The sequence below is a fragment of the Chiloscyllium plagiosum genome, unplaced genomic scaffold, assembly GCF_037043375.1.
Source record: "Chiloscyllium plagiosum isolate Xiang-an unplaced genomic scaffold, Cpla_swu_hap1 HiC_scaffold_4, whole genome shotgun sequence".
In the NCBI taxonomy this organism is placed as follows: Eukaryota; Metazoa; Chordata; class Chondrichthyes; order Orectolobiformes; family Hemiscylliidae; genus Chiloscyllium; species Chiloscyllium plagiosum.
In genome coordinates, this window is record NW_028270142.1 from 128714216 (window position 1) to 128728434 (window position 14219).

At 39.4% G+C, this 14219-nt stretch overlaps 1 protein-coding gene across 1 annotated transcript in view; it reads left to right on the forward strand.

The window, feature by feature from the left end:
• The window catches only part of LOC122548886 (protein argonaute-2), an 84873-nt gene that overhangs the window by 52044 nt on the left and 18610 nt on the right, over positions 1-14219 (forward strand). Inside the window, exons 9-15 of the mRNA XM_043687792.2 lie at positions 603-722; positions 2857-2979; positions 4417-4550; positions 5659-5843; positions 10087-10246; positions 12518-12608; positions 13914-14108. Coding sequence (XP_043543727.2) covers positions 603-722; positions 2857-2979; positions 4417-4550; positions 5659-5843; positions 10087-10246; positions 12518-12608; positions 13914-14108 — 1008 coding nt within the window. The remainder of the gene's footprint in view (positions 1-602; positions 723-2856; positions 2980-4416; positions 4551-5658; positions 5844-10086; positions 10247-12517; positions 12609-13913; positions 14109-14219) is intronic.

The following is a 14219-nucleotide window of genomic DNA, read 5'->3' on the forward strand; positions in this document are numbered from 1 at the left end:
TGGAGAGACAGCAACATTCAAATCTAGATAACCATTGTTCTGCCATTCTCTCATTCTGATCACTTAATCTGAACTATCAACATCTTTTCTCCACCAGCACTATACACCCCACCACTGCCACATCCCTCCACCCCACTGTAGCATAAATTCTGTCCCCCCTGCACATTTCACTTCAGCTTTGATGAAGAGTTATCTAGACTCAAAGCATTAGCTATCTGACTTGCTGTGATCTCGAGCATATATTGTACTCAGTGCATCAAAGTGAGTGATTGATTAGGATAAACTTGAAATATTGATGCAATATTTGGATAAGAAATGTAACATTTACTCCTGAGAGTGAGAGAGAAGAGTGCACCTTTGTAATTCATTATCAAACCATTTATTTATTTTGTAAATGTCATAAATCTAGAAGTGAAACCTCTTATGTTGGAAGTATGAACTAAAAATACTTATTAGTATCAATGGAAAGTTTTAGATTTTTTTCAAATTTTGTGTAATTAAAAAACAATTCCTGAATGGAACCATGATTTTAAAGTGATACTTGAGATTTGTACAATTCAATTAAATTGGACTTTATTGATGTTTAATTGATCTCTTCCCAGGTGTGTAACATTGTAGCTGGGCAGAGATGTATAAAAAAACTGACCGACAATCAAACCTCAACAATGATTAGAGCCACTGCCAGGTCTGCACCAGACAGACAAGATGAGATCAGCAAACTGGTGAGTAATAAAGGAATAGCAGGAGGCCATCTAGCAGCTCTAACCTTTTCTGCCATTCAGTTCTGGGGTCCACGTACCTAACTTTACCAGTATTCCTTATGCCTTTGCCCAGCAGAAATCTATGGATCTCAAATTTAGAGTTAGAAATTTACAAACTAGTTTCAAATATTTGCCATATTGTTTTACAATATCTTTGTAAATTTCTCGTAATCTGAAATGAGAACCAGAATTTTTGTACCTGAATCCTAGACTCCCAGCTGCGACATACTTCGTCTGAATATTTGCATCCCTTATACCTTGAGTACTTTGATCAAATTACCCCTAAACCTGCTGAATTTCATTCACTGCAGCCCTAGTTTGCTTAAATTTTTCCTGGAGACAAAGCTTTGAGAACTCCGATATTATTTTGTTAACTGCTGCATGTGCAGCCAGGAGCCCTGGTAAAATTGGAATTGGGGAGAAAGCTGTCTACTAGTTGGAAGTCGTACCTAGTGCAAAAGATAGTTGTCGTTGTTGAAACCTGATTATCTCAAGCATAGGACAGCATTGTCGGAGATCCTCACAGTAGTGTCCTTCAGCCAACCATCTTTAGTTGCTTCATCAATGACCTTCCCACCAATGAAGGCAGAACGTTCATTGGTGATTGTGCAATGTTCAGCACCATTCCCAAATCATCAGGTACCATAGTGCTCCATGCCCATATACAGTAAGACCTGGAAGACATCCAAACTTGGGCTAATAACTGACAAGTAGCATTTGTGCCACACAAGTGCTATTCAGTGGCAATCTTCAAGACATCTGAGCCATCGCCCCTTGATGTTCAAAGGCATTAGTAATGCTGAAGTCCTCTTGTCAACTTGCAAGGATTTTCCATTCACCAGAAACTGAACTGGATCAGCTGTATCAGTACTGGTGCGAAAAGAGTAGAGATTAAGAATTCTGCAGTGATTAACTGTGCTTTAATGCCTGCCCACTATCTTCCAGGCACAAGTCGGAAGTGTTGCATTACTCTCCATTTGCCAAGTGCAATTCCAGCAACACTCAAATTTGATACATCCAGGACAAAACTACCTTTACTATCCACTCTTTTGAGCAAAAGCAGCAGGATTTAATATCTACAAAATTCATTGCAGTAATTCACCGAGGCTTCTTTAACAACACCTTCCAAACCTGTGATCTCTACAAGCAGACCAGGGAATCCAAAGGAACCCGCCACTGCAAGTTGCTTTTCAAGTTGTGCACTATTCTGACTTGGAACTGCAATTGCTTTTCTTTCATTGTGGCTGGGTCAACATTTTGGAACATGCTGTCTAACAGCAAGGTAATATTACTTCCACTCCCAAGATTGAAACAATTCAAGAAGGAAGCACAGACAGCTTTATTGATTGATTGATTGATTTCATTACCTGTTATGATATTTTAGTGATGTGTACCTGTGACCTCTATTGTTTCTAGCTTTTCACAATTAAATTAATTTCATTGAATTTTATTGTCTTAATTTTGTCCATTTAATTAATGCATTAATCTCCCTCCCTTCATAATTTTACGCATGCATCAATACTGCTTTTAATATTGCTTATATTTGGCTTGCTATGGAAGTATCTTCCTGATGTGTAGGTATACAATGCATGCCCGATAGTGTAAGATTGTTTTTGGAACTCTCATTTCTATTGTTTCAGGTTTCTTTTTTGACTTCACAACACTACTGAAAGTTGTAATCACAGCGAACAGAATGGTGATTAATTTGGTGAATGCATTCTGGTGAAATAATTGTAATTGTTTTCTTCACTAAACAAAAAAAAACTGCGGATGCTAGAAATCAGGAACAAAAACAAAAATGGCTGGAAAAACTCAGGAGGTCTGGCAGCATCTGTGGAGAGAAAGCAGAGTTATCATTTCTGAAAAAAGGTCACTGGACCCAAAATGTAACTCAGCTTTCTCTTCAAGATGTTGCTAGACCTCCTGAGTTTTCCCCGCAATTTCAATTTTTATTTCTGCAGTTATTTTCTTTATGGCTTAAGGTTGCTTCGTGCGCCAATAGATGCTGTACCGAATATTATAATAGTGTGAACCAAGTTATTTTCTGTGTGCAGATGTGTGCTTCAATTATTCAAAGAAGGCTCTTCCCTTGCAGATGAAAAGTGCGAGTTTTAATGCTGACCCCTATGTTCAGGAATTTGGGATAGGAGTGAGAGATGACATGACAGATGTACCAGGTCGTGTTCTTCAGGCACCTTCCTTGTTGTACGGTGGTCGGGTAAGGACTTTCATATTGCTAAATGAGCAGACAAACCATTAATCAATAGTTGGAACTTTGCTATATTTGAAACCTGCTTAAATTAATTTATTTTCTGAAATCTTGAAGCATTAACCCAGCTTCAGTGCAGTCTCTATAATGCTGAGGCATTTTATTTAAAGGTTACAAAACTGATTGATTGATTGTACTATAGTTAGCTTGCTAATTCCTCATTTCTTTAAGAATCATAGAATCCCTGCAGTGTGGAAACATGCTGTTCGGCCCAACAAGTGCACACCGGACCTCCGATGAAAACCCACCCAGACTCATTCCCCTACCCTATTACTCTACATTTCCCCCTAGCTTATGCACCTAACCTGCACATCCCTGAACACTACGGACAATTTAGCTTGGCCAATTCACCTAACCTGCACATCTTTGGACTGTGGGAGGAAACCGGAGTTACCAGCGGAAACCCATGCAGATATGGGGAGAATATGCAAACTCCAATCAGACAGTTGCCAGAGGCTGGAATCAAACCCGGGTCCCTGGCAGGGAGGTAGCAGTACTAACCCCTGAGCCACCTTGCCACCCAGTGGAATTTTTTTTGTCCTTCTGCCCTCAAGTGTTTGTCAAGTTTGTTGGAATATTGAGCTTTGCTAAAATCTACATGTTTGAAAAGTTAAGCAGCACCTCAAATAAAAATAGAAAACGCTGAAAAAGCAGAACAGGTCAGGAAGCATCTGAGTGAAACAAAATTACCATTCAGTCCAATTCTCTCTGCAGATATTGCCTGGCCTGTGTGTTTCTGTTTTTCTTTCAGATTTACATTTGCACTGTCTTGCTTTTATATCACAGCTTATTAATTTTCTTGAAGTTTCCTAAGTTCTCATAAATTATCAATGCTTTTAAAAAGGTTTCCTCTTTGGCTGATCTGTTGAACAGAATGATCCCAGTCAGTTCAATCAGGGTGCTGCCACAGTTTAGAAGGCAGCTCATCGGAACTAGAGGGACAGTAAATGCTGGCTCGTCCCAAGATGCCCGCATCCTATGAATGAATAAACAAAAATATTGGCAACAGTTAGTGAAGCTCATAAACTGGAAACTTGCTTTTTTTTTTACGAAGTCTATGAATCACTCAGGCAAAGATTAAATTTTGAATTGCTTAGATTGGAAAAAAAATCCTGTGACAGTTAAGTTTTTGTGACAATTGCTCATTGAGAAAAATGCCGAGAGTGTAAGATAAATTTTACTTTGGAGATTTGGAACAGACCTGTGTAGCATAGATGTTTAATTGAAGTTAACTACTGTACCTCTGAACATACATAAATGGTTTAGAAAGTAAATAGCACTCAACAGTATTCTGAAATTCATGAAAGCCATTCCAGCTAGTTGGTAATTAAGTGTGTGACATTGACATGTTCCAGCTTTCATGCTATTTTTTATTTTTTGTTGCAGAACAAGACAATTGCTACCCCAATTCAGGGTGTGTGGGATATGCGGGGAAAACAGTTTCATACAGGCATTGAAGTGAAAGTCTGGGCAATTGCCTGTTTTGCTCCACAGAGGCAATGCAGAGAAGATACACTCAAGTAAGCAGTATATTTTATCCAGTGTTTCCAAACTTGTACGCAAGAAATTCAACAGATGTGAAACGCAAGAGCTTGGTGGTGCACAAAAATCTCCTCTAAGTAGAAAGATAAGAAGTGATAGATCGAAACGTACATAATCATGAGGTGTCTTGACAGTGTAGTTGTGGAGATATTGTTATAGAAGTCTTATGGCACAAAGGCTCTTTAGCCCTTCAAATCTATGCTGATCAAAAAGAAGCAACTAGCTATTCTAATCATATTTTTCAGCACTTGGCCAAAAGCCTCATAAGCCTTGGCATTGCAAGTGAACATCTAAATACTAGGAAAACGTTGAGCATGATGAATTATCTAACTTTTTGGAGAAAAAAAGAGTGGAGAACTTTATATAAATAATTACTAAACCATACAGCCAAAAGGGTCCATGTTTAATTCCTCATGGATGCTGAGTTTGTTAATCTCAGCTCCCTTATAATATGCCAGTTAGAATTAGCCTCTGATTTAGGCTCCGATATCTGTCATCCCAGTAGATGTGCGTGTGTGGATGTTGGGCAAAGATCACATTCAACATTACTCTGAGATACTGAAGGATCCTTATGCTTTACGGATGGGCAAATTTGAGAATCTTCCAGCACCATCTCTTATCATTTTTATGTTTCTAGCATGGTAGCTCAGTGGTTAGCACTGCTGCCTCACAACACCAAGGTTCTGGGCAACTGTCTGTGTGGAGGTTGCAGGTTCTCCCAGTGTCTGTGTGGGTTTCATCCAGGTGCTCCCATTTCCTCTCACAACCCAAAAAATTAGATTAGGCACTCAGGCAGTGCTGGATCTGGTTGAGATGCTCTTCATAGGGTCAGTACAAGACTTGATGGGTCAAATGACCCCTTTTTGCACTGTAGGGTGTCCTATAATTCCATAACCTTGAAATAATATGAAAAAGTTTTTTGTTTCAAGTTTGAATTATATCAACCATTAATGCCAAGTACTAAAAAGAAACTGAGATAATTCGAACCCTATTACTTCTACTGCTCCCCACCAGATTGTTTATTATTAGCTTTTTAAAATTGTAATCAAAAAGCTTTTACTCACCAATTATATTGCTTCTGTCCAGAGCATTCACAGACCAATTAAGGAAGATATCCAGAGATGCAGGAATGCCAATACAAGGCCAACCTTGTTTTTGTAAATATGCTCAAGGTGCAGATAGTGTGGAACCTATGTTCAGGCACTTGAAGAATACCTACGCAGGACTTCAGCTGGTAGTGGTGGTGCTTCCTGGTAAAACGCCAGTTTATGGTCAGTGTTTTGAGTATTTTATGGTTTCCAAAGTTATTTTTTTCCCCGTGAGCATGCATTGAAAAATGTTTGTAATATAACTATCAAGATATTCGCAATGTTAGTGATCTGTGTGCATTTTATTTTTGAAAAAGAAGAAATGCAAAAGTAGATGTGACCTAATTCCTAGTCATTTGGTTAGATTATTTATTCTCCAGTGCACTATGGATAAGTCATTTGCTGTTCTTTGAAGTGATGCAGTGGTCACCTTGGGGAACAGATGAGACATTGGCTTAAAGCCTCATTTAAAAGATGACACTTCAAAGTCTGTGAGAAGATTTGTAGCTCGGGTGCTCGTTGTTGTGGTTCTGTTCGCCGAGCTGGGAATTTGTGATGCAGACGTTTCGTCCCCTGTCTAGGTGACATCCTCAGTGCTTGGGAGCCTCCTGTGAAGCGCTTCTGTGATCTTTCCTCCGGCACTTGTAGTGGTTTGAATCTACCGCTTCGGTTGTCAGTTCCAGCTGTCCGCTGCAGTGGTCAATATATTGGGTCCAGATCGATGTGCTTATTGATTGAATCTGTGGATGAGTGCCATGCCTCTAGGAATTCCCTGGCTGTTCTCTGTTTGGCTTGTCCTATAATAGTAGTGTTGTCCCAGTCAAACTCACGTTGCTTGTCATTTGCGTGTGTGGCTACTAAGGAGAGCTGGTCATGTCGTTTCTTGGCTAGTTGGTGTTCATGGATGCAGATCGTTAGCTGTCTTCCTGTTTGTCCTATGTAGTGTTTTGTGCAGTCCTTGCATGGGATTTTGTACACTACATTGGTTTTGCTCATGCTGGGTATCGGGTCCTTCGTCTTGGTGAGTTGTTGTCTGAGAGTGGCTGTTGGTTTGTGGGCTGTTATGAGTCCTAGTTGCCGCAGTAGTCTGGCTGTCAGTTCGGAAATGCTCTTGATGTATGGTAGTGTGGCTAGTCCTTTGGGTTGCGGTATGTCCTCATTCTGTTGTCTTTCCCTTTGGCATCTGTTGATGAAATTGCGCGGGTGTCCGTTTTTGGCGAATACATTGTATAGGTGTTCTTCTTCCTCTTTTTGCAGTTCTGGTGTACTGCAGTGTGTTGTCCTTTTGAATAGTGTCTTGATGCAACTTATTTTGTGTGTTGGGGTGGTTGCTTTCGTAGTTTAGGACTTGGTCTTTGTGTGTGGCTTTCCTGTGTACCTTTGTGGTGAATTCTCCGTTCGGTGTTCTCTGTACCATCACGTCTAGGAATGGGAGTTGGTTGTCCTTTCCTTCCTCTCCAGTGAATCTGATTCCTGTGAGTGTGGCGTTGATGATCCGGTGTGTTCTCTATTTCTGTGTTTTTAATGATTACAAAGGTGTCATCCACATATCTGACCCAGAGTTTGGGTTGAATTTGCGGTAAGACTGTTTGTTCTAATCTTTGCATTACCGCTTCTGCTATGAGTCCAGAGATGGGCGCGTCCATGGGTGTGCCATTGATTTGTTCATATATTTAGTTGTTGAATGTGAAGTGTGTTGTGAGGCACAAGTCCAGTAGTTTGAGTATGCCGTCTTTGTTGATAGGTTCAATGTCCTGTTGTCTGTTCTGTATGTCCAGCAGGTTGGCTATTGTTTCTATGGCTAGGATTTTGTCGATAGAGGTGAACAGTGCCGTTACATCGAATGAGACCATGGTTTCTTCCTTGTCTATGTGTATATTTCTGATGATGTCCAAGAATTCCTGTGTTGATTGTATAGGGTGTCTGGATCCGCTGATCAGGTGTTTCAGTTCCTGCTGTAGTTCTTTAGCCAGTTTGTGTGGTGGTGACCCTGATAGTGATACTATTGGTCTGAGTGGGATGTCTGGTTTGTGCACTATAGGTAGTCCATAGAATCTGGGGGTGTTGTTGCTTTCAGGTTTCATTCTCTGTAGGTCACACCTGGTTATCTGTCCGTTTTTTTTGTAGGTTCCTCAGTGTGTTGTTTATCCTATTGGTGAGCTGTGGGGTGGGGTCAAACTCCCTCTTTTGGTAGGTGTTGGTATCTGCAAGTAGTTGCACTTTTTGTATGTAGTCTGCTTTGTCCAGGATGACTGTCATTCTGCCTTTGTCTGCTGGTAGTATGATTATGTTCTTATCGTTTCTTAGTGATTTTAGTGCTTCTCTCTCCTTGGTGTTGAGGTTATGTGTTTGTCTTTTCCTTGTTATCAGAGGTATGATACTTTGTCTCACTGTTTGTTGTGTCTCTTCTGTCGGTCCATTGTTCCTGAGTGTGCATTCTAGTGCTGCTAGGAAGTCTTGGCTTCCCTGTGGTTGTACAAATTCCCAGCTCGGCGAACAGAACCCACAACAAAAAGGTGACACTTCCTATAGTGCTGCATTGTCCTGGCACTGGATCTTATGCTCCAGTCTATGGATGGACTTGCACTAACAAGCTTCTGACTCGGGGTGAGAATTCTTTTTACTTTTTAAATGATATGGACATCACTGGCTCGGCCAGCATTTCACTGTCCATTCTGATACCAGAAAGTGATGACTCACTGCCGCCTCCTTCTATTGCGTACTTGGGGCATAGGAACACCTACAGTGCTGTTAGAAGGCAAGTTCCAAGGATTTGTCAAAGTGTCATCACTGAAGCAACAGTGATACAGTTACAGGTCAGAATGGTCTGTGGCTTGGACAGCTCTTGCTTGCGGTGGTGTTCCCATGTATATCCTCCTCTTGCTCTTCTAGATTGGTAGAAGTCACTAGTTTGGAAAGTGCTGTCAAATGAGCATTGGTGAGTTAATATAACATACCTTGTAGATGTTGCACACTGCTGCCACTGTGCATTGGTAGGGGAGGAAATGAATGTTGAAGGTAATGATGAGGTGCTATTTGAGTGGATTGCTTTGTCCTGGATAGTGTCAAGCTTCATGAGTGTTGTCGGTGCTGCAACCATCCAAGCGAGTGGAGAATATTCCATCACCATCTTATGCCTGGGACAGATGTTGGGGAGACAACAGGTGAGTTACTCATCTGACTTTGAGCCATTGCAATATGTGATAGCTTATCCAGTTCAGTTAAACTGAGAATGCTACCACAGCTGACCCATCTTGCTCAGAAAACCTTAGGGTGGTACTGTAGGCACACTTGGTGGTGGGTAGTTCACTTTGAACCTAATTGGTTGACATCTGATCTGGGAGATTGTGAGTGGCCACCTCAGCTAAGAAACATGTCTATTTCCCAATAATTCCCAGCATTCCTTGTGATGAGTTTGTAATTATAGTGCAGAACTCAGTGTGAGGATGAAGGATATGACTGATAGAGCTTCCTAAAATTCAAGCATTTCACCCGATAGAATCAATGACTTGGCGAGGGAGCAGAGAATTGTATCACTAATTTGCAAATGACCATTGATTGAGTCATTAAAGGGTGTGTAGTTGGGAACTGGAGGGCTCAAAGGAATATGAGGCACATTGTGAGTGAATGAAATTCTTGCAGAAGAATGTTACCTAGTCTGTAACATAAAAAGATAATTCAGTTTTACTTTGTGTTTTAAGTGAAAATATTTTGTCGTCCATATATTCAAATGCTAAATACTAGTGCTCTGATATAAAATGTTTGTTTAAACAGAGGGACATCAGTTATGATCATTTTTAAAATGCCTTGGTCGGAATCCATCTGAAGTGTTGTGTCTGTCTTCGGATCCCACAATTCAAGAATATATTAACTTTTGTTTATACGGAAGGGAGATGAAAATGCAGTGTGGATTGGTCTGACTGAGATCTAAGAGATTAAATTATGGAGGCTGATTATATAACCTGCATGTCTTTTCATTTGGAATGCTGAAGTGGTCTAATTTAGTTGCTTAAAGATGGTAGGATAGAGGGAGAAACTAATTCCTGATGGAGAAATTTGGAACAAGCTGGAGCACAATTTTCAAATGTGTCATTCAGGAGTTAGCCACAAAATACTTTTATCATAAACAATAGTAGGAATCTGTGATTCTATCTGACAAGATTGTGGGTGCTGCATCCAATGAAATTTGAGAAAAAGAATCTCTTTTAGATAAGGATATCAATAAATATGAATAAAATGTTAAATTAAATTTAGGAACAGAACAGTCATAATTTTGAACTAGTTTAAATCATTGAAGTAGTTGAATGTGATATTTTTGCTATGTCTCACCATCTATATTATTTTAATCGTGTATTTAAATATTGAATAAGAATGAACTGTAATTCAATTAATAGTTTTAGTAATAAGTGGCATGTTTCATTGACAGCGGAAGTTAAGCGTGTGGGTGACACATTACTTGGCATGGCAACGCAATGCGTGCAGGTGAAAAATGTGCTGAAAACCTCTCCTCAAACACTTTCCAATCTCTGTCTGAAGATCAATGTTAAACTAGGTGGTGTCAACAACATCTTGGTGCCACAAGGAAGGTCAGTTGAACTTCTGTCCCTGCTAATTGACTTGATTTCTAGAAGTTTTATTTCCAAAATGTCAGGCTTTTTCTCAAGGCAAGGTTTCATAAAGTTACATTTCCTTAATGGATTACATTATCTTTTGAGACCAAAGTTGTGGAGCAGAGCCCATGACGAGTTTGTGTCATCTTGTCAGCCAAAACTTTGCACTCTGTTCAGATTCTTTGTTTCTCTATTTGCTTGTTGTAATCATCTTACTGCCAACATCCTGATTCTTTCTTGTTTCCCCACTTGTTCTTTACACCATTTTGATAATTTTGGTTTATAATCGTTCCTGTGTAAAGTGAGAAAAGTTTTTTAAAAGTTGCTTTAATTTAGCTTTTGATCGCATCTGTGGTTTGGGGAAAATAAAGCATTTTCACTCAGCAAATTACTAGAATATGAAATGCACTGACTGGAAATATGGTGAAAGCAGATTCAATTGAGGTATTCAGGAGATCTTTGGATAGTTTTTTGGGGTAGTAATGGAATATGGGGAAAAGGCAGGAGATCAGCACTAGCTAATTATTGACGCAGGCACAAATGTGGGAATGGCCTCCTGTGCAACAATAATTCTTTGATTTATGCTTACTGGTTCCTGTTTTATCCTATTTGTACCTGTATTGAATATCTGATACTCCTGACACCTGCCCATGTTGTACTCCAGTATTGCACGATTTAGCATATATGAAATCTGCTCCAGATATAGTAAGCAAGTATGGTTGACTCAACATATCTAACTGGAGGAGAAAGTGAGGTCTGCAGATGCTGGAGATCAGAGCTGAAAATGTGTTGCTGGAAAAGCGCAGCAGGTCAGGCAGCATCCAGGGAACAGGAGAATCGACGTTTCGGGCATAAGCTCTTCTTCAGGAATGAGGAAAGTTTGTCCAGCAGGCTAAGAGGCAGGTGCTGAGGAAGGAGATATGGCTGTGGTAGCGAGTCTGTTTGAGAATGTGGCTGAAGAGCTTCTGTGCAGAGGAGATGACCTGGGGGGGTGCAGTGAGAGAGGGACTCACTGAAATCTTTGTAGAGCGAGGAAGAGAGCTTCTTCAAGGAAGGCATCCTTGTAAGAGGATTCGCAGTAGGTTGAAATCTTTGAGGAGAAAGTGAGGTCTGCAGATGCTGGAGATCAGAGCTGAAAATGTGTTGCTGGAAAAGCGCAGCAGGTCAGGCAGCATCCAGGGAACAGGAGAATCGACGTTTCGGGCATAAGCCCTTCTTCAGGAATGAGGAAAGTTTGTCCAGCAGGCTAAGAGGCAGGTGCTGAGGAAGGAGATATGGCTGTGGTAGCGAGTCTCTTTGAGAATGTGGCTCTGAAAGGACTTGCACATTATGTAGCACTCTCTGTGACCTCCGATCATCCAAGTGCTTTACAGCTAATGAAATAGTTTGTGTAGTTGTGTAGTAATGTAGGAAAACCCAATAACTAATTAATAATGTGACTTTTATTTTTGTTGAGCAATAAATGTAAACCAGAAAACCAGGTAGGTTACTCTAGCTGTCCTATGAAATAGCGCTGTAGAATGTTTTGTCAAGGTGAGGGAGAGACCTTCACCTGACAGACGGTCCCTTCGACAGTGTATCGTATTTTCATAGTAAAATTACTTTTAATCGTGGTTTACATACACCACTTTTGATAGGATTTAGGCTTGTACCACGAATTAGGTTAGTATGCTACAGCCAAATTGAGGCAGTCACCTGCTGCTACTGCTGAACAGTTGAGGCCAAGTATGAAGACTAATGTAAATCTATACATGTTCAATATTTAAATAACATATTTTAAAAAGAAATGCGGTAAATAGATTCAATATTGCTTTTTTTAAAAAATATTTTGTATAATATGCCAAAACTAAATGAATGCTTCCTGCAGTTGTTAATTCCGTGACAATAGATTGTGAGGCTTAACTTGGCACCTGTGTCTATCTAAGGAAAAGTATACAAGTTTCTTGTGTTGCAACCAATATGCCAAGTTCCACTGGTGACAACTGTTTTAAAATATTGTATGTTGAAAGTCTAAAGAATGTTTGTAGCAGAAATTCAATGGAGATACTGAAAACAGAATTTTACGGTACATTCATACACTGTCGAGTTGGTCTTCTAAGTCATATGATGCTGAACGTATGTTTAGGAAATGGGAGTTTGTGTTTAATATTCAGTTTTCACATTAAATTGACTGACCTATTGAGGAAAACTATTGGAAAGTGCTTCCATTATGGAAATTATTGGAGCTATCCCTATGTATTTTTCCAGACCTGCAGTATTTCAGCAGCCAGTGATATTTCTGGGTGCAGATGTAACACATCCACCAGCTGGAGATGGGAAGAAACCTTCCATTGCTGCAGTGAGTACCGGTGTTTCTAGTTACATTCTGTTTATTGCTTCACAATTTTTAATTTGAAATAGTGTGATTTGTATATGAATGTAAGGTCAATCTGCCAAGTGTCAATCTGAAGTGAGATTCCTAACCTCTTCGATGGTTTATTTTATTCTTTGCAAGCAGTGTGGTCTTCTGAATATCTTCCAAAACCACTTCATCTTCCCATTATACCGTTGTTTTAAAAGGCATCCTAAAAATCTGTATGTATACAATATCTCCATCCCTTAGGTTCAACCTTATCAGATTTGGATAGTTTCTATTTCTCAATTATTCAATTACTTTAGGTTGTGTTTTGGCTTTGTCCATAGAAATCTCTGTTGAAGCATTGTTTTAGTGGTTCTTTTACTTCAAAGATGATGATTTACACTAGTTTTACCTAATCTAACTAGTTTATGTTCAGGTTATAAAAATGTTTTACCTTGCTGGTAAACTCAACTTATTTTTTTGTTCACCAATGCTTAATTTGCATTTGAAGTGTACTCAAATAGAATATACTTCGAACTAATTTAAAAATTTTTTTTAAACTTCTGAAATGTCAATTGTCATGATTTTTAAAAATCTTTCCTAACCTGAATTTCTGTTGCTTTTTTAAAATGTTCTCCAATAGAGTACGGTTGGTGGTTAGAAAATGTATGCTTTCCATTTAGGCTGAGAAGCCGAAAGAGAATTAATGTCCTTTTATTGGTGGTAAATATTCAAGAACCAATTGCAAAATGCTAAAATCAGTTTGTGAAGACTCTGAGAAAATATATAGCCAAACTGGAGCCTTCATTTTACATTCCTGCTCTGCTGTTAGATTCTAAGAATCCATCAAAGACTGAAACACTATATTCTATACCCAAATCCATTCAAATGATTAATTATTTCACACAAGTCTTGATAAATTATTTTTTGATTTAGATGCATAGAACATAGGTTAGCCGCATGCTAAAAATGCCAATACTTAGTGCAATGGCAATTTGGATTATCAATTCTGAAGCACGTTTTGTGTGATGTTTTATAATGATCCACAAATGTAAGGACCTGCTCAGCATTGTTTGCTGAGCATGCTCATTATTTTAAAAACAATCTTTCTGCATTTCTCCCTTGCAAGTGTAAATATTTTGTTTAGTTCAAGTCTGTTTTTATTATTTAGCAGTTTCACTGAAGCATTACTTCTAAAACTTCCTGACATGCTTGTGTGCTATATTTCTATAGGAATGTAATTTGGTTAAATACTGAAGCTTACCTTAGGCTTGTTTCTCCTTCATCCTCCATCATTTTTCTTAGGTGGTCGGTAGTATGGATGCTCATCCAAGTCGTTACTGTGCCACAGTCCGTGTACAGCAGCATCGGCAGGAGATCATTCAGGACCTTGCTTTCATGGTCAGAGAACTCCTCATTCAATTTTACAAATCTACTCGCTTCAAACCGACACGCATTATATTCTATAGAGATGGAGTTTCAGAAGGACAGTTTCAACAGGTAAGCAACAGTTTAGGTGACTCTGCTCAGTCGTTCAACTGAGTTTTATTAGCTAGTTGAGGTTAAAGAGGCTGCTGAATCTATAAATGTACTAACCTAATGGAAGTGGTA